Source organism: Microcebus murinus, chromosome 11 (assembly GCF_040939455.1).
Source record: "Microcebus murinus isolate Inina chromosome 11, M.murinus_Inina_mat1.0, whole genome shotgun sequence".
NCBI classification, from domain to species: domain Eukaryota; kingdom Metazoa; phylum Chordata; class Mammalia; order Primates; family Cheirogaleidae; genus Microcebus; species Microcebus murinus.
In genome coordinates, this window is record NC_134114.1 from 53,493,566 (window position 1) to 53,519,807 (window position 26,242).

General features: G+C 36.2%; 1 protein-coding gene across 2 annotated transcripts in view; it reads right to left on the reverse strand.

Moving 5' to 3' along the window:
• The window catches only part of GFM2 (GTP dependent ribosome recycling factor mitochondrial 2), a 41,184-nt gene that overhangs the window by 844 nt on the left and 14,098 nt on the right, over positions 1 to 26,242 (reverse strand). For both annotated transcript variants that reach the window (XM_020290101.2, XM_020290100.2), the window contains exons 8-20: positions 24,962 to 25,050; positions 24,429 to 24,489; positions 23,999 to 24,178; positions 19,356 to 19,436; positions 17,595 to 17,743; positions 15,954 to 16,094; positions 15,771 to 15,870; positions 13,675 to 13,864; positions 8,685 to 8,761; positions 5,672 to 5,810; positions 4,230 to 4,409; positions 3,940 to 4,055; positions 235 to 417 (exon numbers count right to left, since the gene is read on the reverse strand). In XM_020290101.2, coding sequence (XP_020145690.2) covers positions 235 to 417; positions 3,940 to 4,055; positions 4,230 to 4,409; positions 5,672 to 5,810; positions 8,685 to 8,761; positions 13,675 to 13,864; positions 15,771 to 15,870; positions 15,954 to 16,094; positions 17,595 to 17,743; positions 19,356 to 19,436; positions 23,999 to 24,178; positions 24,429 to 24,489; positions 24,962 to 25,050 — 1,686 coding nt within the window. The remainder of the gene's footprint in view (positions 1 to 234; positions 418 to 3,939; positions 4,056 to 4,229; positions 4,410 to 5,671; positions 5,811 to 8,684; positions 8,762 to 13,674; positions 13,865 to 15,770; positions 15,871 to 15,953; positions 16,095 to 17,594; positions 17,744 to 19,355; positions 19,437 to 23,998; positions 24,179 to 24,428; positions 24,490 to 24,961; positions 25,051 to 26,242) is intronic.

Sequence of the window (26,242 nt, forward strand, 5' to 3'; positions counted from 1 at the left end):
CCACATGGTATGGCACACCTCAACTGTTGTGGTCCTAGAATTGGAGATAACCTCCTGAAGTGCTATAATTCCTGGATTTCTGCAAAGTCCTAACTGCTGCTGATGGTTGAAACATAATATGTATTCTCTAAACCAAAGACATGACGCTTCTCTCAGGTTACTGTCTGTTTTCACTTGGAATATATATCCCCTAAATTTAAAAAAACATATCCTTTTCAGTCACAAAGTACCTACCATCATTTCTGCTAAGGGAACAAATCCAATAACAACTTTGTTGTCCTGGCGGGTCTGGATTTCCTGAATGTTCCCTCTTCTTTGTGCCAGGTCTGCCAGGACAGGGCTGAGATAATCTTTAGTTACTGTAACCTCGAGATTCATCAGAGGCTCTAAAACTTGCTTGTTAGCTTTCTTCAGAGCCTAAAGAAATTAAAGAATGTTAATCCTTTCATAAGCTAGGGCTCTAGCAAAAACACAACATTTTATAAGTCATCAAGAAAGCTTTATTATATAGAACACCTGTGAACATGTGGCTAGAGTTAAGGAAAATATTCCTCCCCTTTCAAAGATTCATTTCTTCATATTTAAACTTCATATTTCTGTTCCTGATGTCTATAGTTACAGTCCATGCCACATAGAACAACAGAGAAAGGAAACAGGCCAGGCGTGGCTCACACCTGTAATCCTAGCACTCTGGGAGGCCGAGGCAGACGGATTGCTCGAGGTCAGGAGTTCGAAACCAGCCTGAGCAAGACCCCATCTCTACTATAAAATAGAAACAAATTAATTGGCCAATATATATATAGAAAAAAAAATAGAGGAAGGACATAAATTTAAAAAATTTAATACAATAAGGTAGTAGAAACATGTTTAAACTCTCTTGTATAACTATCTGTTTCAAATCTTAGACCATGTACATAAAGAATATGGAAACTGAAAATGTCTTTTGGAATAAAATGGAGTGAGAAAAGGTAAAAATTAAGAGGAAAAATGCTACAACTAAGAAAAGGATTACATTTTGCATAACTGAATAGGACAAACTGTGCTCATGGAACTGTTCTTAGTCCTCTTAGACAATATTACCAAGGAAAAGATTGTGAAATTGCAGAGTTCAAACCTAAGTGGCTTCCTCAAAAATTTTACATCCTGTCCAGCCCACAGTCTGACTGCTACTCCACTGGCCTGCTTTGGGATAATGTTGGAATATACTATAGCTCTCCAATAGGCCCCAACCTGAGCTCATCATTTTCTTTTCCAAACACTCTGCTCTTCTCCATTCCTGTTCAGTTCATTTGGCTGTGCCTCTTTGACTTCCTTTCCCCGAAGTAAGCTGTAAACATTCCATTCCTATTGCTGGTATCCTGCTTCAGAACTAATCATTTCCTAGACAATCTCTTCCCTACCCTAATCCCTCCAGTACTGATTATACTTCCCTCTTTAAAACCTTTGTTCTGAGACCAGTGGAGAATAAAAGTTCAAACTCTTTAATGTAGTTTTTAAAGGTTTCTCTACATTCCGACCCCATTTTACTCTTCCAATACTATGATACTACAGCTAGGGACTTTATCTGTAACGTCCCCTACCATGCCCAAATCCTCCAGAATCATCATAGCTCAAATATTAATTTCCAAGAATCTTCCCTACTTCCCAGCTTTTATGGTACTCTGCTTGTTTTATCTAATACTTTGACTGTTTGGCTGTATTTAATATCCTCACTAAATCACATGCTACTTTATGTAGAGAAAAATATAATCATCCTATTTGTGTCCTCAGTGCCTACTGAAGTACAAGCACAACATGAATGACTCAATATAAGAAGCACTATTAACTTCTCATAAGCAGAGAGGAGGAGCTTCCCCAAATCTTAGACCTCAAAGCTTCCCCTTGAAGCTTAACAAGGGTAGCAGTACTTCCATTAAGAGTATTTCAAAGTAATGAATTATAACTAAAGACTAAATGTAAGCCCCCATAAAATTCTTGTTCTCTAGGTTAAACAACTCAGAAATATCTGATTATTTATTATAATCATTATATATAATCATTATAATCATTATATTATAATCATTATAATGATTATTATAAAATTATTTTTAGAATCTTACATTTTGAAAGACAGACCAATATATTGGCTCTTGCAGTTAGTATGGAAACAGATCATTTTTCAGATTACCATTATTTGAAAATTAAAATAAATTTCAGGAGAAACTTTACTTGAAGGTGAATGTTCTCAACAATGTCTACTTTAGAGGTGATATTCTAACTACATTCTTAGGTGAATATTTTTTCCAAATCAGGTTTTTCTAATCAAAAACCTTTTTAAGAAGTATGAATTTAAAATCATCTGAAAGGCCGGGAACGGTAGCTCACACCTGTAATCCTAGCACTCCGGGAGGCAGAGGCAGGCGGACTACTCGAGGTCAGGAGTTCAGAACCAACCTGAGCAAGAGCAAGACCCCATCTCTACTATAAATAGAAAGAAATTAATTGGCCAACTAATATATATAGAAAAAATTAGCTGGGCATGGTGGCACATGCCTGCAGTCCCAGCCACTCGGGAGGCTGAGGCAGAAGGATCGCCTGAGCCCAGGAGTTTGAGGTTGCTGTGAGCTAGGCTGATGCCACGGCACTCTAGCCCGGGCAACAGAGTGAGACTGTCTCAAAAATAAATAAATAAATTAATTAAATAAAATAATCTGGTCCTTGCCTTGAAATCACAGAAAAAAAAAAAAAATAATAATCTGAAAGATACTGGACCTTAAGTCAGGGGCTTGCAGTATTTAAATTAACTTTATAATTAATCACAATTATGAATTCAAATAAAACTACAGAAAAATCACATCTCAAACAGTCCAAGCATTAGAAAATGATTAGAAAGGCAAGTGTTATAATGCAAAATCAATCACCTACAAAACTAGGGTAATTCAACACTGAGAAGAATGCAAAGGATCAGCATCCAGCACACCACACTCCTGGGAGTTAATCCAGCTCTGCTAGGTCACTGAGGCAGGAAGCAGAGGATCCATGACACTCAAGGACATCCCCCTAGATAACCACCCCAAGACCACATTGCTTGATGCTTTCAAAAGGGAAAATGCTTACCCTGAATCTGTTATGCAGTGGGACTTACCCAGTTCCAATGGTCCTTGACTAAAGCAGTAATTTGAATAAACGTGAAATCCAGAGTTGGAACCAATATTAGATTTTCAATGGCCTTTAGAATATAGTCCATCTTGAGTCAAGTAAACCCCAGATCTGTCCTCTACTCAAACCTACCAACCTTGCCTCTAATGGCCGTGTGTCTGGGATGGGGAAAGCAGAGATGCCACTTAAAGAAACTTGCTTCTTTGCTAAAATTAGAGGTTACTTCAATAGCAATCAGTGTTACAGTCATTTCTAAGATCCTCTTTCAAATAAAAACCTGGTGATTAAGAAATCAAAGACTGACCGGGCGCAGTGGCTCATGCCTGTAATCCTAGCACTCTGGGAGGCTGAGGTGGGAAGATTGCTCGAGGTCAGGAGTTCGAGGCCAGCCTGAGCAAGAGCGAGACCCCATCTCTACTATAAATAGAAAGAAATTAATTGACCAACTAATATATATAGAAAAAATTAGCCGGGCATGGTGGTACATGCCTGTAGTCCCGGCTACTCGGGAAGCTGAGGCAGAAGGATCACTTGAGCCCAGGAGTTTGAAGTTGCTGTGAGCTAGGCTCTTGCCATGGCACTCACTCTAGCCTGGGGAACAAAGCAAGACTCTGTCTCAAAAAAAAAAAAAAAAAAAAAAAAAAAAAGAAATCAAAGACTGCCCATAGTAAGAACTCTTGTTGCCCACAAACCTCAGGAGGCAAAGACACAAGGTGAAGCTCTGTAGGCATGGCTGTCTGCAAGACCAGTGGTAGTATACTCCATAGAGTTGCCATAAAGCAATAAGGATTAGTTCTATACCTTTTGTACACATCTCGAGACACAGGCTGAAATCATAGTTGTCGAAGTACCAGGATGAATTATCAGGGAATGTAAAGTAATTGCCACATCTTGCATTGGGGATCCAAGCAATGGTCCTAGGCAAGGGAAAAAATTGTACTATGACTTAGTATGTAGTGAGGAGTAACTGAGAAATGCAAAGAAACAGGGAGAAAACACTATTAAAATCATGAAAAAGACTGCAACAATATGTAATAGAGTGATTAAATAATTGAGTGGGAGCTAATACTTCCTCTAAAAGCATACCTTACCTTGAAGGCACACACTATGAATTCCATTTTCAATGGCCTCTTGGGAGACCTTCAAAAAGTCCTCACTAACACTTTCAGCATACTCAATCACTGGCATAACAGATGACGTTTCAGTTGGCCTTGTTTCTACTTCAACAGTCACGAGATGCCGTTTGTCTCCTAAAGTTCTATCTAAGGTATCTGTAAACAAACAAATAGAACATGATACCTCAGACATTTGTTCTGAAAAGGTATCAAGGTGCTATAATCAAGCTCAAGGTCTCACAGAAGATAAAGTGGGAGAGAATATTAACAATGGCACTCAATACAGTATATAAAAAAAAAATCAGAGTAAAGAGCTCTACCAACAACGCATCTGCTTCCATGTTTATCAATGTTAAAAACCTGCTCTCAAAAAAACCTGCTCTGTATCACCTGTTTTAATGTGAACATGTGTTGAGGCACATATGAAGATGATACTTTTAAACTTTTCAATTATAAATCTTTTAAAAGTGTAAAAGGTTAGCTAATGAAAACTAAAAGGTTTTTAAATGCTGCCAACCCACAAACTGTTACATTTCATATATTCTTCCAGTAATATTTTAAGTACTTAATAATTTCCAAAAAAACAAGTAAAATGGTTTTGAAAATAGTATCTCTTATTTGCTAATAACCAATAGCTGTTACCAATCTCCAATGTTTTACTAAAACTATATTGTATTTATGTGAGTGGCCATGTAACACAGTCACTCATGGCCTGAATTCAAAACTAAGAATTAATTATAGTCTATAATTCTTCATAATTCCTTTTAACGTTCACTTTTACATTATGAAATATTTTATATTTAAAAATACATGTATAAGCGAAATGTATGTATATAAACATGTAAAAGCTTATAGGAGCATCCATGAAACCTAAAACTATTAAAGAAACATTAGGGTAGTACCAATATCTAGAAGCCCCTGAAGCAACTACTATCATATTTAATTACTCTCATGGTTTTCCTTTGAGTTACAACACATATGCACATTATCCCTAAACCATAGTTTACTTCTGCTTCGTTTTGAATTTGTTTTTACACCATATTTATTCCTCAATTTCCTTTTTTTGTTCTGCGTTTGTGTGAGTCATCTGGGCAGCACTTAGCATTCCACTATGAAGAACTTTCCCTCTTCTTTCCCAGTTATTTATCTTTGTATTATCAGTACAAATCCGTAAATTTCTATTTTTTGTTCTTAATTATCTTAAGTGTTCAAATTAATCCCTATTTGGCCAGTGGAGTTTCTTCGAGCTAGTTCCTATGTCCTTACATGCCCTCCTAATAATTTCTTTAAGCATTTCTTGCCTTTCCCAAAACATTAGTAACTGAACACTGCTTTAAGCAATTAAACAGAAAGAGAGACAGAGACAAAGAGAGAGAAATAAAAACAAACGGCAAGTCCTAAAAGTTTTATTTTTTTACCTGTGGCACGAACTGAGTTTAGGATGGTCTCTCGATATGCTATCTGGAGAGGACCTAGATAGGTCTCCAGTCCATATTCCCTTTTGATTCGGTCATGAATAATTTCAATATGTAACTCCCCCATACCACACAGGACAGTCTGGTTACAAGAGGAAGAAAATAAAACAAAAAATATGGGAAAATTACATGTATTGCAAAACAGTATATAAAGATATGATAACATATATTTAAGATACTTTTCATTAATTACACACTGAGTTTCCTTTGCAGTTTTTTTGGGGAGGCCTCTAATGTCAAAACACTGTTTTCTACTTTTCTGACTGGAATTATAAATCAATTAAATTACCTATTTAAATCAATAAAATTATTCTCTCCTTCCATAATAGTTGAATTATCTGCTGGGCAAGTGGCAGCTAGCTAGGACTATACTTCCCAACCGCAAAGCTAAGGTCCAGCCAATGCAAAATGAGTATAATTGACGTTGGCAACTTCTGGGTTGTGCCACAGGCTGAAATCATAGTTGTTCAACCCTATTCTTAACAAAAATGTAGGCAACTGTCTTGATACATGTGGATAAGTGCTAAAGCTTCTAAATGGAGGGAATAACGTTTTCTCAAAACATTTCCCAACCACATGAACATCTTCCCAACCATCCTGGGTGCCTACAGCTTTATAAACAGTCAAAAACCTCTAGACTAGCTTGAACCTTCATGTGACAGAAACTGACTTTTATCTTTTTCAAATCAATGTTTTTTGGGGTCCTTGTTAGAACAGCCAAATCTCTTTTTAGTAAGTGGTTATACCTAAAGGTCTTTTAATAAGAACATAATCCAAAGAGTCCACACTTGATCCATCTTATTCATATGCCATCTGATAAAGTACAGAGTTAACTTTACCCAAAGAGAGATCTCTGGCCTTTGCTCTTGGCCACTGGAAGTAGATATTCTAGGCCCTAGATTATCCTCCCTGATAAAAGTGTCTTTGTTTGCTTGGTGGCTTTGTCCACCAGGTAGTCTAACAATGTGATTTACGATGTAGGCTTTTTAACACACCATAATAGCTCTGACTTCCAGAGAAACTGGAGACTAAAGGTATTAGCCTGAACCTATGGGAGGGGCTGGAGACTAAAGGTCAACCACACAGGCGGTGTATGATTAAGCCCCAATAAAAAGGACACTAAAGGCTCAGGTGAGCTTCCGTGGTTGGCAATACTCTGCCAGGAGGGTAGTATGTCCCTCCCAGATGAAGGAAGCTTTGCCAAGTGTTTAGAACCCTCCCAGACTTTGCCCTATGCATCTCTTCCTTTGGCTGATTCTAATTTATATCATTTTGCTTTAATAAAACTGTAATCATAAACTTAAAAACAAATAATCACTTGGTATAGGATTGCTATAAAGTTAAAAAGTGAACTAGTTGAGAAAAAAGCAAGTTTGTAGAACAATACAAACAGAATGACTTGGTAACACATATCTGTACACATGTAATTAGAAGAAATATGCTGTACTGTATAACACAGCACAGCAGAACAGACGTTTGGGGGAAAAAAGTATGAAAGGCTATTCACCAATTTTTCACAGTGGTTACCTAATGCAGGATGGGATGGAGGGACAGTTACTTTGTACACCTGTATATTATTTGCTATTAAAAAGAAAATATAGTGCCATTTTACAAATAAGTTTCTTAAAATAAAAAGCTTCTGTTTTAGTTATTGTTTTTGTAGCCTTCAAGATCAACTAAACTTGGCTGGGCGAGGTGGCTCATGCCTGTAATCCTAGCACTCTGGGAGGCCAAAGCAAGAGGATTGCTACAGGTCAGGAGTTCAAAACTAGCTTGAGCAAGAACGAGACCCCCGTCTCTACTAAAAATAGAAAGAAATTAACTGGCCAACTAAAAATATATAGAAAAAATTAGCCGAGCATGATGGTGCATGCCTGTAGTCCCAGCTATTTGGGAGGCTGAGGCAGGAGGATTGCTCAAACCCAGGAGTTTAAGGTTGCTGTGAGCTAGGCTGATGCCATGGCACCCTAGCCTGGGCAAGAGTGAGATTATGTCTCAAAAAAAAAAAAAAAAAAAAAAAAAAAGATCAACTAAACTAAATTACTACTTCATTTGGCTGGCATTTTGGAAAAATAAAGTACTCCATATTTTCCAGATTAACTCAGTCACTTTATCCGTTTTTAAAAATAAATTTATAATCTTTCTAAGAAACTATTTCTAAAATCTCAATAAACTTTACCCCATCCTCCTAAAAAGAGGATGCAGAATGTAATCTTTTCTGGAATCAAGAACATCTGTTCTTCTACTGTGCTGTATTATATGCTCTGACACCCAGGCTAGAGTATAGTGGCACGACCACAGGTCACTGCAGCCTCAAACTCCTGGACTCAAGCAATCCTCCTGCCGCAGCCTCCTGAGTAGCCAGGACTACAGGCATGTACCACCATACCCAGTAAATTTATTTTCTTTTTTTTAAGAGATGAGGTTTCACTATGTTGCCCAGGCTAGTCTCAAACTCCTGTCCTCAGGTTATCCTTCTGCCTCAGCCTCTGGAAATGCTGAGATTATAGGCATGAGCCATGCCCAGCCAGCAACTACTTTAAAACTCTATTTAGATTGCAATCTATCCCTTCTCTCCTATTTTAGGTATGCTATTGTCATTAAAAGCACCTTCCAATCCTTCCTCTAGTAATGCTTCTATAAGCCTTAGCATAAGAGGCTCAAGGCTTTGTCTTGGGGTTGAAATTTAATTCACAATTTCACAAAAAGCTATCTTCTGGAAGGTCACAATGTTAGGGAGTAGTTTATATATATGAAGTGTAATTATATTAGGGAATTAAGAATTTGTTTATTTAGGCTTGACAGTCAACATAAAAATCAGAAATTTGTAAGAAAATCCGAAAGCTTTTTCTTTCAGGGGCACAGATCAATCAATATTTTAGATATATAGCATGGCACCGCGCACACGCATACAATCACAGAAAGGATTCTAGGGTTAAAGTAATAATATACCTACTTGTCCAGAGTCAGGATCTACCCTCACTTTTAAACTTGGATCTTCACGCTGAAGGCATTTCAATGCATGATCCAAATCTGTGAGATAAACAACCGTTATCTTCTTGGTATTTCATTATTTAAATAACTTACTATATGTTCCAGTGGGGAAAATAGATAAACATGCATAACAAATTTTAAAAAAGAAAATTTCAAACAGCCATAAATGCTGTAGTAGAGAAGAAAACAAGGTGATGGGAGACTACTTGAGTTTGGGTGATCTGGGAAGGCTTCTCTAGGATAATTTACTTTGTGGCCTTTTGACTGAATAATAAAGCGATTTGTTCTGCGAAGCTTGGATGCAGTCAAGGGGCCAAACTTGGGGGTCTGGAGGACCACATGTGGCCTTGAGGCCGCAGGTTCCCCACCCCTGATTTAGGTAAAGACAAAAATAAAAAAGAAGAAACCTATAAGCAAAACCCTGAAGAAAAAGAATTCCAGAAGGAAGCAATGGTTGTGCAAGTAACATTTTTCACTAACATTGGGAAAAACAGCAAGAAGGCCAATAGCTAGAGATTGGTAGTCAAAGGAAGATTAGCATCAGATGAGATGTATGGCAGGGATATCACATAAGGTATTATATGCCATGGTGTGGAGCCTGGGTTTGCAACGGAAAGCTAATTAAGGGTTTTAAAAGAGGCAGTAACCAGTGGCTCGTGCCTATAATCCTAGCACCCTGGGAGGCCAAGACGGCAGGATCATTTGAGTTCAGGAGTTCCAGACCAGCCTGAGCAGAAGCGAGACCCCTGTCTCTACCAAAAATAGAAAAAATTAGCCAGGCATGGTGGCGCAAGTCTGTAGTCCCAGCTACTTGGGAGGCTGAGGCAGGAGGATCACTTGACTCCAGGAGTTTGAGGTTGCTGTGAGCTAGGCTGATGCCACAGCACTCTAGTCTGGGCAACAGAGTGAGACTCGATCTCAAAAAAAAAAAAAAAAACAAACAAACAAGATGCCTTCAGAAATACTGGCAATAGGCCGGGCTCGGTGGCTCACGCCTGTAATCCTAGCACTTTGGGAGGCCGAGGCGGGCGGATTGCTCAAGGTCAGGAGTTCGAAACCAGCCTGAGCGAGACCCCATCTCTACCAAAAAAAATAGAAAGAAATTAATTGACCAACTAAAAATATACATACAAAAAATTAGCCGGGCGTGGTGGTGCGTGCCTGTAGTCCCAGCTACTCGGGAGGCTGAGACAAGTAGGATCGCTGAGCCCAGGAGATTGAGGTTGCTGTGAGGCAGGCTGACGCCACGGCACTCACTCTAGCCTGGGCAACAAAGTGAGACTCTGTCTCAAAAAAAAAAAAAGAAATACTGGCAATAATGAAAAAACTGGCAAAAAATTGACATCATGAATAAAGAGATACCAGTATGACAACTCTATGATGAATTATCACAACCACACAGGAAATAAGAATGTAAATACGCCATCTAAAATGATACTTTAATACAATCAATTAACTGACAAACATTCTCTCCCTCTTTATAAAAGAAAGATGTTAGAAGTTTCACAGACAAAGTATAGCTGAAGTAAAGAGGTGAGCAATGGATTCATGAGCTAACCTTGTAAGTCACAAATACAGTGTTCTTCAGTATATAAACCAGGATTTCTAGACCTGCACTGTCCAAACGGTAACTATTAGCCATTTGTAGCTATTACTGGTATGAACTGACAGGAGCTATAAAGGTAAAATACACACTAGGTTTCAAAGATATATTAGGAAAAAAAGAATGTAAAATATCTTAATACTTTCTTATACTGGTTACATGTTAAAATGATAATATTTTGATATACTGGATTAAGTGAAATATATTATAAAATTAATTTCACCAGTTTTAGTTTTATGTGGCTGTAAGAAAATTTTTAATTACATATGTGGATCACATTCTAGTTCTATTGGACAAATACTATTCTAGATCCTTGATATCCCAAAGTAGGATTGAAGGACCAGACCAGCACTGGTATCATCTAGAGCCTGATAGAAATGCAGAATCTTAGGTTCCAGACTGAGTCAGAGTTTTCACTTTAAAAAGAATCTCAGGAGACATGTATGCACATTCAAGGTTAAGAGGCATTATTTTAGATAATATTTTTAAGCATGTAGAGATACTCAGAGTAATAATGCATATGACATTATGCTACTTTTGAAATAAAAAGACAATTTTTACTATAAAATAAACAAGTTCCTTTATACTCTATCCTTCAAGGAATTTACTAGGGTGAAAAAACTTAGAGCATTATAACACAGGGTGTCAAATGCTTTAGTGGGCCTATGGGGTAAATAAAGTAGAAGCACAAAAAAAGAAACATGTAGATCTGCTCCAAAGAAGTATAAGGCCTCTCAGGGGCCTATGACCTCTAAGCTAATAATGTCCCTTAGGGAGACTTTCTTTGGACACCAAACTTTTTCTCCCTAAAGTAGTTAAAGGCTTGAGTATTTAGATGTAAAATTGGCTGGTGCAATGTAACTGCCATCCCACAATTTGAACTTACATGATCATACTACATTTGAAATATGAACTAACTTTCAAATATATTTAAAAGAACTCATGGGCTACTTTGGGCATCCCTTGTCCTTAAGTGCCTGGTCACTTCTGATATAAAAAGTTTGGTCAACTTTCATGTAATTGGGCAGCTAGATTCATCATTACCTGATCCTTCTCTATTAGAGTCAAGACTACCAGCCGGGCGTGGTGGCTCACACCTGTAATCCTAGCACTCTGGGAGGCCGAGGCAGGCGGGTTGCTCGAGCTCAGGAGTTTGAAACCAGCCTGAGCAAGAGCGAGACCCCGTCTCTACTATAAATAGAAAGAAATTAATTGGCCAACTAATATACACAGAAAAAATTAGCCGGGCATGGTGGCACATGCCTGTAGTCCCAGCTACTCGGAAGGCTGAGGCACTAGGATCGCTTGAGCCCAGAAGTTTGAGGTTGCTGTGAGCTAGGCTGATGCCACGGCACTCACTCTAGCCTGGACAACAAAGCAAGACTCTGTCTCAAAAAAAAAAAAAAAAAAAAAAAAAGACTACCTAGCTCATACGTGTAATCCTAGCACTCTGGGAGGCCAAAACAGGAGGATTGCTTGAGGTCAGGAGTCTTGAGACAAGACTGAGCCAAGAATGAGACCCTTGTCTCTACAAAAAATACAAAAATGAGCTGAGTTTGGTGGTGCTATGCTTGTAGTCCCAGCTACTCAAAAGGCTGAAACAGGAGGATCTCTTGAGCCCAGGAGTTTGAGGTTGCAGTGAGCTACGATGACACTGAGGCACTCTAACCAGGGTGACAAAGTGACAGGTGACAGAGACCCTGTCTCAAAAAAAAAAAAAAAAATATATATATATATATACACACACACACACACACCCCAGCTGGCCTTGGGGCATTTTAAAGCAACAGAAAAACTGCTGCAAAACCCATTTTAACTTGAATGCTGTTCCTTCACTGACTGAACAAGAAAAGACCCAGTTTCCTTCAGTAACCTTGGGGCTGTCGTATAGCTGCACTCAGATTTCTTTCATGTGAACTCCATCTGGGGAAAGTAAGGAACTGGAACCCCTAGTTGGCTAGGGATCTCCCTCCTTCTTTCCCACTGGGTCCTCAGGAAAACATGGGGAAGCAATAAAGGTTGCTTCTGTTTTTCTATAATCTGAGAGTCCAACTTGTCTGCAAGGGGGAAAAAAGGCTTCTAATGTCACCTCTAGAACTACAAGGTTTGTTCTTAAATAGACTAACATAGGAATTCAGTGAGAGCATACTATGGAATACTTGAGCTAAGACCTAAAGAAAGAATAAACATTTTCCAGGCAAACAAGATTAGGGGATATCATTATAATGCAAGAGAGAACAAATGAAAAGAAACAGCAATGCAAAGACCACAGCATCTTCAGGAAATCAGAACTACTTTACTGTGGAAGTGTAAGGTGTGGGTAGTTACTCTAGTTTTAAATCTGTTTGGGTGAAACAAGAAGGTTCAAAAGGAAAAAGGAAGTTTCAAAAAATGAGGCCAAGCAAGAGGGCTTGTGGCAAAGACTGCTAATAGCCTTCTACTCTATTCTGCTGCTGCTTCCTTAAAATGCTGCTTTTACCAGACTCCCTTGCAACTGGGTAGCCCTATGTGTCAGTGCTGGCCAATGACATGTGACAAATCTTAAGAGGGAAGGAAGTACATCTTCTTCCTCCTCCTCATTCTTTTCTGCTGTCAGGAACTCCAAGATGATGCTCAAAACTCCAGGAGCCATTGTAAGGGCTATACACTCAAGAGAGGCAGGGCAGAAAGACTGGAGCCTGGGTTCTTGATAACACTGTGGAGCCACTCTTTAACCCTTGGCTACCAGTTCTTCTTGTACAAGAGAGAGAGAAAAACTTTTGTCTTATTAAAACAATTGTTATTTAGGGGGTTTCCTATGTAACCAAATCTAATTGGAAATGATATAACTGGAATCATGGGCTTTATATACCACACTAAAGAGTTTGGGTTTGTGCTATATGTAAGAAGCCACTACAGAATTTTGAGTTAATATACTAAAGAACAAAGTATATAATTCTCTAAAGGTCAAACAATATTTGCCATCGTATGAAAGTATCATCAGAGTTCTAGAGGCTGAGCTAGAAAACAAAGTAAAATAGCATTTTTATACATGGTGATGAGAAACTGAATTGGTTATACTCTCTAATATACCAGAAGGGCAGTTCTAAGGCCAATTACTTAGAATCCCTTAGATAGCCCTATTAAGAATGAGAGTAAGAGAATATGAAAATATGAGAAAATGGCTAAGACAGAAAAAAAATGAAGCCATTCAAAAAAGTCAAACACCTTACATAAAAAAAAACTAGACAAACCACAATAAATTCAGATAAAATTTAACTCAATCACATAAATCTTTTGAGGTATATTATAACTATGTGATATAAATTATCAGAGCACCAATTCATTGATACACCAAGACTGTTTATACCTGGCTGCTTAGCCAATGATGGGGGTTCTATGGTACAGAAGAAAACAGGTTCTGGAATCTCAACCCCAGCCAATAAAATTCTCTCTGCTTCATTGCTTTGTTTATGCTTCTTTTCTCCTTCCCTTTCGGCTCTACGAGCTGCAGCTAATATGCTGGACTTGGATGAGGCAATCGTATCTCCAGTGGCAGTCTGCAAGAAAACAAGATGACGTGGAACAAAACAGGCTTTTGGCAAGCACTCATCTTCCACCAAGAACTACAAGAAAAATTTTAATGTGGCATTTTCTTTTTACCAGGAACTTAAAACAGAAATTCACAAAGCTTATTATAACTTTCTATTAATATAAGTAAAGCTAATCCAACTTGTATAAGCATTCTATCCAAAATACTGTTCTAGTGTTACAATAAATTTTAATGAACAATAAAATACACACACACATCCAAAATTTGTCTGGCAAAACAATGTACTTTTCTAAATTTCCAATCATGAAGAGACAGGTTAGGTGTACATTATAGGGTTTTACCACCCATTAGAATTTATTTATTTATTTTTGAGACAGTGTCTTGCTCTATCACCCTGGGCAGAGTTCAGTAGTGTGATCACAGGGCACTGCAACTTCAAACTCCTGGGCTCAAGCAATCCTCTTGCCTCACCCTCCCAAGTAGCTGGTACTATAGGCATGCACCACCAGCTAATTTTTCTATTTTTGGTAGAGACAGGGTCTTGCTCTTGGTTCAGGTTGGTCTCAAACTCCTGAGCTCAAAACCAATCCTCCCACCCCAGCTTCCCAGAGTGCCAGGATTAGAGGTGTAAGCCACCCTGCCCAGCCAGAATTTATTACTATTTTACAGAAAAATCGTCTATTAACTAAAATATACAATTAAGCAGAATACATTTGAACATGCAGAGTTGCTGACTTCCATGTAGAGTCCAGTTATTTTTTAAAAATAGAAATTCACTTTTAAGCTTTTTTTTTTTGAGACACAGTCTCACTCAGTTGCCCAGGCTAGAGTGCTGTGGCATCAGCCTAGCTCACAGCAACCTCAAACTCCTAGGCTCAAGCGATCCTACTGCCTCAGTCTCCCAAGCAGCTGGGACTACAGACACGTGCCACCATGCCCAGCTAATTTTTTCTATATATTTTTAGTTGTCTGGCTAATTTCTTTCTATTTTTTTGGTAGAGACAGGGGTCTGGCACTTGCTCAGGCTGGTCTCGAACTACTGATCTCAAATGATCTGCCCACCTTGAACTCCCAGAGTGCTAGGATTACAGGTGTGAGCCACCACGCCCAGCCCACTTTTCAACTTTTATATCAAAGTTTTGTGCCAATTTCCTTCTCTATAAAAACATCCTACTGAAGCAATAGTTCAGACATAATTTGTATAGCTTCTTCAAATACGTACAAGGAACTCCTGCCTTCCAGGTAGAAAGAGGGGACATATCAATGCCAGAAGTCCAGTAACCAGACTATGGGAATTTTCTACTAAAGGATCTTGAAATTTACAATTAACCATGAAGAATTAAAATGTTAAAAGTAACAATGTTTACCCTAAATGCCAAATGTATCAAAGTTTAATGAGAAAAGTGTATTTGACTTATCCATGTAAATGAAATATCCTTAGTTTTAACCCACCAAAAATAGACAGGGCATCAAGTATTTTCATCTGTTCATCCTACAGTATCTATGGAGTGCCTACTATGTGAAAGCACTGATCCAGGGACTGAGGATACAGCAGTGAACAAGACACAAAAATCCTTGCCTTCACTGACAAAATATCTTTAGTTATTATGTGATCAGCTATATGTCTAAATTTTCTGCAATGATCAAGACAGGAAAAAACCCAGTGGGAATAAAACAACATTTTATATAAACTTAAAACACATATGTATCCATAAATAGTATATTTTACTTGGATTTAAACTTTGTATGACTATACTCCATCTTGTCTGTGGTCTTCTGTAATTTACTTTTCTTTCTAGTAAATGTATGAGATCACGCTGACGAATATGCCACAATATTCATTATTCCACTATCAATAGACATTTGGATTGTTTATGGGAATTACTTCCTGAAGAAATCATTTGGTCACTTACATGTTTAAGACCAACAGTCAAAGCAATGTTACCAGCAGTCAGTGAAGGGATTTCTATATGTTGGTCAGCAAATGGCAAAAGCAGACGACTTATTCTCTCCCTGTAAGACCATGATTTATATTAGTAAAAGTATTTTAAAAGAAATGAGTACAGTTTCAGAAAATAACCTAAGCTTCTACTTACGTGCAATTTCTATTAATATTATGGATGGCTAAATGGGGTTTTATTGTGCCTGAGTAAATGCGCATAAAAACCAGTGGTCCTCGCTGCTTATCATGGAGAACTTTAAATGCCAGTGCACATAAGTCGTCCTTATACCACTTCCTATAAAATAAAGGAGACATTCCAGAAAGTTCTGTAAAATATACTTCCACATATCTATACAGATCAGATCAGAATCATTGTAGAAACTTAACCTTAATGTCCTCCAAATAACCCTCGAGATATCTTCTAATAGAGCAGCTCAGGGTCATTAAATAAGGTCACTACTATGTAACACTATTTCTCCATTGACTAAATTATTCAACGGAGATCTTTCCATTAATTTCTCAAAACCAAAAGAAACAGATCCTCTTCCATATATTACCTCTATCTGCAAATAATTTCATCGCCAAGAGGTCTCTCCTCAAAACCTGGGAACATCATACCACTGCTTAGAAACCTGCACAGGGTAAACAAACAGGTACTTTCCAATTACAGTTTCACTCTCTCCTCCCACTTTCTGTCCAGTTGGATAACCATAAAAATCTACACTAAAAATGTGAACTTGTTTACAAAACCAACATTCTTAAAACAATGTTCTTAAATCAGTATTCACTGATCCGTTAGAAAGTTTGAATTTTCCTGAAATTGTTGAATACCATGCATAGGCGCCTCTCTCTGAGGAGAGGCTCCATGTTTCCATGAGTTTCAAGTGAGACCATAACTAAAAGTAGGTTAAATGCTTATTATAGAACTTCTCCAATCTTACTCTTATTCCCTCTGATTTTTTTACCTTAACAAATACTAATATAGAGAGCTTACTACATACTAGGCACTGTTTTTTGTACTTTATAAACTTATTTTTTAAACCTTTTTTAAAATTTAAAAAAATCTTTTTTCACTCTTTGCTGTTTGAACCAGAATAAATTCATTTAAACTCATTTAATTTTTATAACAACCCCATAAATAGGGGAATAGGTTCTATTCTTTGCATTTAATAGATGAGATGTTAAGCAATTTGGAAGAGCTAGGATTTAAACCCAATAGTACAAAGTCTGTGCTCATAATCACTTTACCATGATGCTTCCCCAATTTAGAAATATGAAAAGTTATTAGTCATAGTTAACAGAATTAAAGTCTACTTCTCTTTCATTTTTGTACAGTGCTCACTCAGTTTTAGAGAATTCATTAATTTAAGTACAAAGTTGTTAGTAATAACAGGAGTAAAACAGTGAGCTTTCCTTACAGGCACAAAGTATTTTAAGCTTATGAAAAATCCTCAAATTTAGATGAATATAAATATATCTACAGAACATTTAACAAACATCCCCAGGATACTTTTTTTTTAAGCTAAGATGGCAGAGTCAACATTTACATTTTTACACAATGAAAGGTGTAATACCTTCTTAGCTCTGCCTGTAAACATGACAGGCTACAAGATGAAAAATGTCCTTTCAAGTAAAAATGACTACACCTCTATATTATATCATTTGCAATAAATAATATTCTTCACCATTATTATTCAAAAATGGTGATTTAACTACTTTTCATGAAACAAAGCCTCCTATTTGCCTACTTACTTCTTCAAGGCTATAGGATTTAATCTATGTGATGTATACTTACAGAAATTCATAGTTGCGCTCTTCAGGTGAGGGTAAGTACATAGTAATAGCATCTAACAAGGGCTGTATGCCTTTGTTTTTCAGGGCACTTCCACATAGCACAGGCACTGCTGCCTGAGCCAGTGTTACTCTGTGTATTGCAGTCTGTAGCTACAAACAAGAAATATAAATGAGCATTTATTTTGTGTGTAATATATTGGTCTCTGCCAAAATTCTCAAAATTAGAGGCCTTCTCTAACCACCCATGTAAAACAACACTCTTCACCATACTTCCATCATTCTCTATGGCTTTATTCCCTTTCTTTTTAACACTAATCACAACCTGGCATATTACATATTTACCAGTTTATTGTCTGTCTCACATTCTCTACAGGGGGTCCCTGTAAATGTTCATTTTCCCTATGTATGGCGACTTTTGGGACACCCTGTAGAATGTAAAATCCATATGGGCATTACACAGTAAGTTTCGTGAAAATACTATTAAATCCTCAGAAACTAGAAAAGTGCTTAAAATATAATAGGGCTCAAAAATATTTCTGGAACAAATAAATTAATACACTTGTGATTTAACCTTGATAGTTCAAATGGATAGTTCAAATAGACAGAACAAATAAATTAATACACTTGTGATTTAACCTTGATAGCTCAAAAGTAAAAATATATAAATCTCAGTTATAATTTCTTCCAATGAATGAGAGCCGCATTAAACAAAATCCAAAGGAAAATGAGAAATCAAAGTAGAAAAAATTTTTAAAAGACCTCCAAAACTAAGAAAAGCTTTGGATGTGTTTTCAAGCTATTTATAAAGAATTAGGTCAATGCCACTTCAGACTATGAGCTCTTTGAAAACCAAAATCATGTTATGATAATATAATGTTTAATAAACATCACATTTAAACATTCAAATACTAAACAAAAACATTAAAGCATTTCATTCAAAAGAAAAAAATCATTTTCCCCCCACTTCTAACTTCAAGTGGCTCAAAAGTATGTTTCACCTCTTGTATTTTTAATTCTTTTCATGAACAACAACAACTAAGTGAATTTGCTGGGCTCATCTTTGGCCCATTTTACAGATTACTGCTTGGAAACACGTTACTTGGCAACTTGTATGTTTCATAAAGGAAAATAAACAATATATTTGCCAAATTCATGGGAGAAGGTCCTTGTCAAAACAAAGCAGTGAGTTTCTTGAAGAAATCTGCCATAATTCCATTACTATCACTATTTTTACTTGCTGCTTCTCTGGCTTAATGTATGTCAAAAGAAAAGAAAAAAAAAAACAAAGAATTAAAGAGTTTCCATAAAAAATTAAAACAAATTCAGAAAAAAATCTTCTGAAAAAAACGGTCATTGTGGTAATTTGAAAAACCAGTAAGTTTTAAATACAAACTTTCTACCTATAATTTTCCTAAAATTCCTTAGAGAAATGATCAGAAAAAATCAAGAGAAAAAGGCTGCAGAGAATGCACAATTAACTGATCCTGACTCAGTATGAGTAAAAAGGATTCAATTTCTAATTTTGTAAGGTAAATCTGATTTGATACCCCAATGAGCCAAAATAAAAATAAATATCTGAAAATAGTAAATCACTGAGATTGTTTAAATACCCATATTAGTAGTGATTTTACCTTAATGTTCTAATTTTTAAGGTAGCACTTTATAATAGTATTCAAAGTTAAAAACAAACATAAAAGACAGAGAAATCAAACTACATCCAATTAGTATAATTTTGTCAAAGCAATTGAGTAATAAAATTTACCTTGTCAGCTGGTAGCAAATCAAAATTTTCACTAAATTCTCCTAAAACCAAGTCAGCAAATTCGTCATCCAAATCTGCAACCTATAAAGACAGACTTTAGAGTTATATAACTTGCATTAATTTTCACAACTATTAAATATTCATATTATTTAGACAAGTTAATATTCAAATATTTTGAGATGGCTGCATGATCAACCTTATTTAAGCCAAGCAAGTCTTTACTCTCTTTGGAGAGGAAAAAAAAGTTTTTCTTTCAAAAGGAAACTGAAATTAAAGATATGCTATTCTGAGTTTCCTAAATTGACAGAAATCCTGATAAAAGCACTTCAGTAAGTGCTATCTACTCCGAGCACTCAAAAGGAATGACAGAAAACACACAATTTACAAATGATGATAGTACATACAACGGGTTGCCATTTTTAAGATAAAAAAGGTTCATCTGGTATCCCTCTAATATATTTTCTGAATGTTTGTCAGATCTCCCATGACAGTCAAATTAAAATAACTCATGCTATCGTAATACTGCACTAAAGAAATACATTTAAGTTGCAGGCCGAGGCAGGAGGATCACTTGAGGCCAGGAGTTTGAAGAGAACAGCCTGAGCAACATAACAAGATCCTGTCTCTAAAATAAACAGAAAAATTAGCTGGTCATGGTGGTACACACCTATAATCCCAGCTACTTAGGAGGCTAAACCAGGAGGATTAAATCCTGTCTCAAAAAAAAAAAAAAAAAAAAAAAAAAGGCCGGCAGCACGGTGGCTCATGCCTATAATCCTAGCACTCCGGGAGGCCGAGGCAGGAGAATTGCTTGAGGTCAGGAGTTCGAAACCAGCCTGAGCAAGACACGGTCTCTACTATAAATAGAAAGAAATTAATTGGCTGACTAATACATATAGAAAAAAAATTAGCCGGGCATGGTGGTGCATGCCTGTAGTCCCAGCTACTCAGGAGGCTGAGGCAGTAGGATTGCTTGAGGCTAGGAGTTTGAGGTTGCTGTGAGCTAGGCTGACGCTATGGCACTTACTCTGTCTCAAGAAAAAAAAAAAAGAACATGTAGTAAAAGTGCATAGTAAATATTAGCTGTTATTACTGTTTGCCTTTAGAACAAATGAAGTTGATTTTTATTCTCTAATTTAAAAATTTTTAAGTTATAGTAAAATAAACATAAAATTTACCATTGTAATCACTATTTAAGTGTACAGTTCAGAAGCGTTACATACATTCACACTGTTGTACAATGAATCTCCAGAACTCTCTTCAACTTGCAAAACTAAAACTTCATACACATTAAACACATCTTTCTCCCTTCCCCCATTCTATGGCAACTACCAACCCTGTTTTTCTTTTTGAGACACGGTCTCGCTCTGTTGTCTAGGCTGTAGTGCAGTGGCGCAATCGTAGCCCACTACAGCCTTAAACTCCTGGGCTCATGAGATTCTCCTGCCTCAGCCTCCTGAGTTGATGGGATTACAGGTGTGAGCCACTGCACCCAGCTCTACCCCTCTACTTTTTGTCTCTGAATTTAACTACCCTAGATACCTCATATAAGTAGAAATATACAGCATTTGCCTTTTTGTGTTTGGCTATTTCACTTAGTATAAGGTCCTCAAGGTTTATGTTGTAGCATGTGTCAGAATTTTCTTAAGACTGAACCATAGTCAATTACATGTATATACCACATTTTGTTTATGGACACTGTTGATGGACATATGGGTTGCTTTCATCTTTTAACCATTATGAATGCTGCTGCTATAAACATAGATGTACAAATATCTTTGAGATCCTGCTTTGAATTCTTTTGTGTTTATACCCAGAAGTGGAATTGTTGGGTCGTACGGTTATTTTCAATTTTTTGAGGAACTGTCATACGGTTTTCCATAGTGGCTATACCATTTATACTCTCACCAACAGTGCGCAAAGGTTAAAATTTCTCCACATCCTCGCCAATACCTATTTTCTGTTTTGATAGTAGAAATCCTAATAAGCGTGCAGTAGTCTCTTATCAGATAAATTTTATACACTTATATATTCCTTATAATTAGCATCTTATTACTAGTTACTGATGGAAATAATATTTGAGACTATCACATTCTAAAAGAATATGAGATACATTACAAGTGTGTATTGGCTCCTCAACTAGATTACAAAATCCTTCTAAAGTTTATTCCTATAGCTCTTTTGCATTAAGACAAAACAACACCAAAAAAACTCAAAGAACTGATTATGTATCTAATTGTTGATTAGTAACAGTCAATTCCACTTTTATTCTTTTTATGCTCCCCCAAATTAAAAAAGCAGTATAATAAAGTGGGTAAAAGCTCTAGCTCTAAACTAAATAGATTTGGGTTCAGATTGTAGCTCTGCCACTTTATTAGCTCCGAGACAACTTATTTAAGCATTCTAACTTTTGTTTCCTCACCCATAAAATGGATATAAGGCTGAGGATTAATATAAATAATATATAATATTATTTATAATAATATATTAAATATTATATATTATAATATATAATATAATATGTAATATAATATAGAATATATTATATAATATATATTATATATTATATATAATATGAATACATATTTATAATACATATTATGTGATATATATAAAATAGCATATGTAAAGCACATAACTAGCATATAGCAGGCCCTCAATAATCAAATTTATTTATAATAAAAATAACTATTATGTTAATGATAAAGTTGATGATTACTATATACAATTGTATGTAACTTAGTGACAGGGACACATTATGAAAAATGCATCATTAGGCAATTTCATCATTGTGCAAACATTAAAGGGTATAGCCTATTACACACCTAAGCTATATGGTATAGCCTATTGCTCCTAGGCTACAAACCTGCATAACATGTACTGTATAGGAATACTGCAGGAAATTCTAACACAATGGTATTTGTGTATCTAAATATACCTAAACATAGAAAACATATAGCAAAAATATGGTATTATAATCTCATGGGACCACTGTATACACAGTTTGTTACTGACCAAAATGTTGTTACCTGTTGTTACATGGCATATTACTGTACTTTGAAAATAACTACATATGAAAGATGAATGAAAAAATTTAAGGCTGATATAATTTATTCAGACCAATTCAATTTATTTATTTATTTTTGAGACAGAGTCTCACTTTGTTGCCCAGGCTAGAGTGAGTGCCATGGCATCAGCCTAGCTCATAGCAACCTCAATCTCCTGGGCTCAAGCAATCCTGCTGCCTCAGCCTCCCGAGTAGCTGGGACTACAGGCATGTGCCACCATGCCTGGCTAATTTTTTCTATATATATATTAGCTGGCCAATTAATTTCTTTCTATTTATAGTAGAGATGGGGTCTCGCTCTTGCTCAGGCTGGTTTTGAACTCCTGACCTCGAGCAATCCGCCCGCCTCGGCCTCTCAGAGTGCTAGGATTATAGGTGTGAGCTACCGTGCCCGGCCTCAATTTAGAATAAATAAAAGGGCTTAGACTCAAATGTTTGTACTGCAATATTCAGGGAGTTTAAGGTAGCTTTACTTAGTGCCCTATATACTAGTAATATAAATATAACAAATATTAACAATCTTGCTATTTTCTATTAAAATTTTGAGGGTGGATGAGGTCCAGAGCTATATACTGACTATAAACTTGGTTTTAAAATTTTATAAATAATCTGACATCTGATAAAGTAAAAAATGTGCATACCCTTTGACCCAGCAATTCTACTCTGAAGTTTAACCTTAAAGAAATTCTCACATATTTGCACAAGCAGACAGATACAAAGATGTTCACAGCAACAATGTCTATAACGGCAAAAGAGAGAAACAACTTTAAAGTCCATCCACAGGAGAATAAGCAATAAACTGTGGCATAATCATATATTAGAACACTATACAAGGCTGAAAATGAATAAACTATATCTACACATAGCAATGTGGATAAATGTCCAACATGATGCTGAACAATGTAGTAAGATACAAACGATATGATTCCATTTATGTAAAGTTCAAAGCAGGCAAAACTAAATTCTTCAGGGATATATATACATTTCTGGTAAACTATAAAGAAAAACAAATGAAAAATAAATACTAATATATCAATTATAGGGGCAGATAGATGATTAGTGGAGGGAGAAACAGATGAACAAGTACCACATGGAGATTCAAGATCACTGCTAAAACAGTTGGACATCCAAATCCTTGGGTTCCACATCCACTGATTCAACCAATTGTGGAACGAAAATATTTAAAAAACAAATTGTGTCTGTACTAAACAGACTTTTTTCTTATTTCCTAAACCATATAACAATAATTTACATAGCATTTACATTGTATTTGATATCATAAGTAATCTAGAGATGATTTAAAGTATCTGGGAGGATGTGTGGAGGTTATATACAAATACTATGCCATATTATATCAGGGACTTGAGCACCCAAAGGACTGGTCCTAGAACCAATCACTCAGAGATACCAAAGGACAACTAAAAATTTCTATTTCTTGAGTGGTGTACAAATTGGTGCTCATTTTATAATTCATTATACTTCACATATTCCATATGTAATTTTACATAAAATTTCAAAATAATTTTAAAGTTTCTAAACACTTTAAGCAATTTTAAACTAAAAGTATTTATTTTACTTGTTCAATTAAGGCATTCCTTGCTTCAGTTGTCTCTTTCAGCAATTCAAGATCACTCGTTTCCAAGAGGGGCTTTCTCTCAAAGTCTTTTCCATCACCTGAATTAGGACTCCAAAGAAGTTTTTCTTTATTTATTATATCCACCACGCCTTTGAAATTTTTGGCTTCACCAATTGGTAACTATAAATCAGAGTGAGATTAACATTATTAAATGATCATTCACTTAAAGCTGCAGTAATGATAAAACTTAACTAATTGTCCCACTTTCCGCAAAATATCTATTATCATTATTACCATCATCTATAGCTATTTTTATTTATACTCCAATTTCTTCAAAAAAGATTTCAGACAGCTTCAGAAATGTATATACTGCCACAATAAAATAAACTAATGAGAAAACAGAAGGAACTGATGCTATTAACCAATTTACCTGTAAAAGCAAAGGCTTTGCCTTTAACTTCTCTCTGATGCTTTCAACTGCATAGTTAAAACTGTAGAAAGCAAAATAATTATAGTTAAAAGCATAGTTAACTTCTTAAAACAAGTTTAAGAATGTTAACATCCTTCTCTTACGAAACTGCAGGAAACAATTCTTTACTCTCCCTTTAGCAAATGATGAGGAGCACCGTAACCTGCAGAAATACAGGGATTATACCATATGGTTCTCAAGAGAATCAATGGCATCAACATACCACTTTGTCAGGATCCTATAAATACAATTAAGCCTCTCTACCCTAGAAACAGGATGATTCACCATCTATTGGCTCTCTATTAATAATCCAAATTGTTACTTAACCGATGAATTAGCTGCTTTGAAATTATCTTTTTTAACGGCAATGAATTGGGATTCCATAGAATATTTACCCTATAGGAAAGAATAGCTATTTCTGAATTGAAGTTATAGTCCATTAAAAGCTCAAATTCTGTTCTCACTTTGATAAGCCAAAGAAACACTTAAAATACCTTGCTCCAGTTTTGTCCATCTTGTTTAAAAAGCAAATTCGGGGTATCTTGTGTTTATCAGCTTGCCTCCATACTGTGAGAGTCTGGGCCTAATGCAAAGTTCAGGAAAAATATATATATTGAACAAAAACAACTATATTACTAAACACAGAATGAAGAGATCCAAGAATCTATTGTAACATGGAATTGGGACCTATTCTAGCATAGAATTAGTGCCGCTGCACTTATATTTCTAGGGCCACTCTTTTGCTATCTGGTTAACACAGCTGGGAATATGATGAAGTGTGAAGAAGAATGTGCTTCATACATTTCAGACTACTGCTAGGTTGACACACAAAAAGAATTAACACCTAGGAGGTACTGAGAGTCATGGAAAGAGGACTTAACCGTGAATCAGAAGGCCTACTTTTTGTTTGGCTTCACCTTTCCTAGTATATATCACACATGATATTGAACTTGTTTAATGTCACTTTTCTGATCTGTAAAATAGGAACTTTTGTCTTAATTCAGACACTTATGAGGTAAAAAGAATAGGAATGTACTATAAAAATGCTATTATAAAAAGTTGCATATTTTATTATATTTGAATGCTTATGTAAACTGAAGAGGATTTAAAAGGGAAGAAAAACAATACTAACATTTATAAGTTGCAATTCTCATATGCATTTCTTCTATTTGGCTTCTTTTAATTTCATTTTTGCACATATTAAATATATATAGTGTAAGTCTATTATAATATCCGTACCTAGTGGAGTCCAATAGCCCTGAAGCAGAGCATAAGCCTAACATGCTGACACTAGTTACAGTAAAAGCCAGTTAGTTGTATTTTGGGGTAAAGTTTATAACAATAAAATACACAGATTTTAAGTGCATAGCTCAATGAGGTTTTTTTTGTTTTTTAGGGGAGGGGACATAAAAGGGTGGGTGCGAAGCTCAATTAGTTTTGATAAAAGTATACATTTGTGTAACTACTACCCCAATCAAGATATGGAACACTATCACTCCATGACAGAAAGGATGCAACCATCAGGAAATAAAGTGATCCAGAAGGAAACAGAAATAACAACGTATAATCAATCTCAGACCTCAGCATCAGGCTTTATCACTGTCAGCGATTCTCAGGCAGAGCATTTATTTATTTATTTATTTAGAGACACAGTCTCACTTTGTTGCCCAGGCTAGAGTGAGTGATGTTGGTGTAAGCCTAGCTCACAGCAACCTCAATCTCCTGGGCTCAAGCAATCCTGCTGTCTCAGCCTCCCGAGTAGCTGGGACTACAGG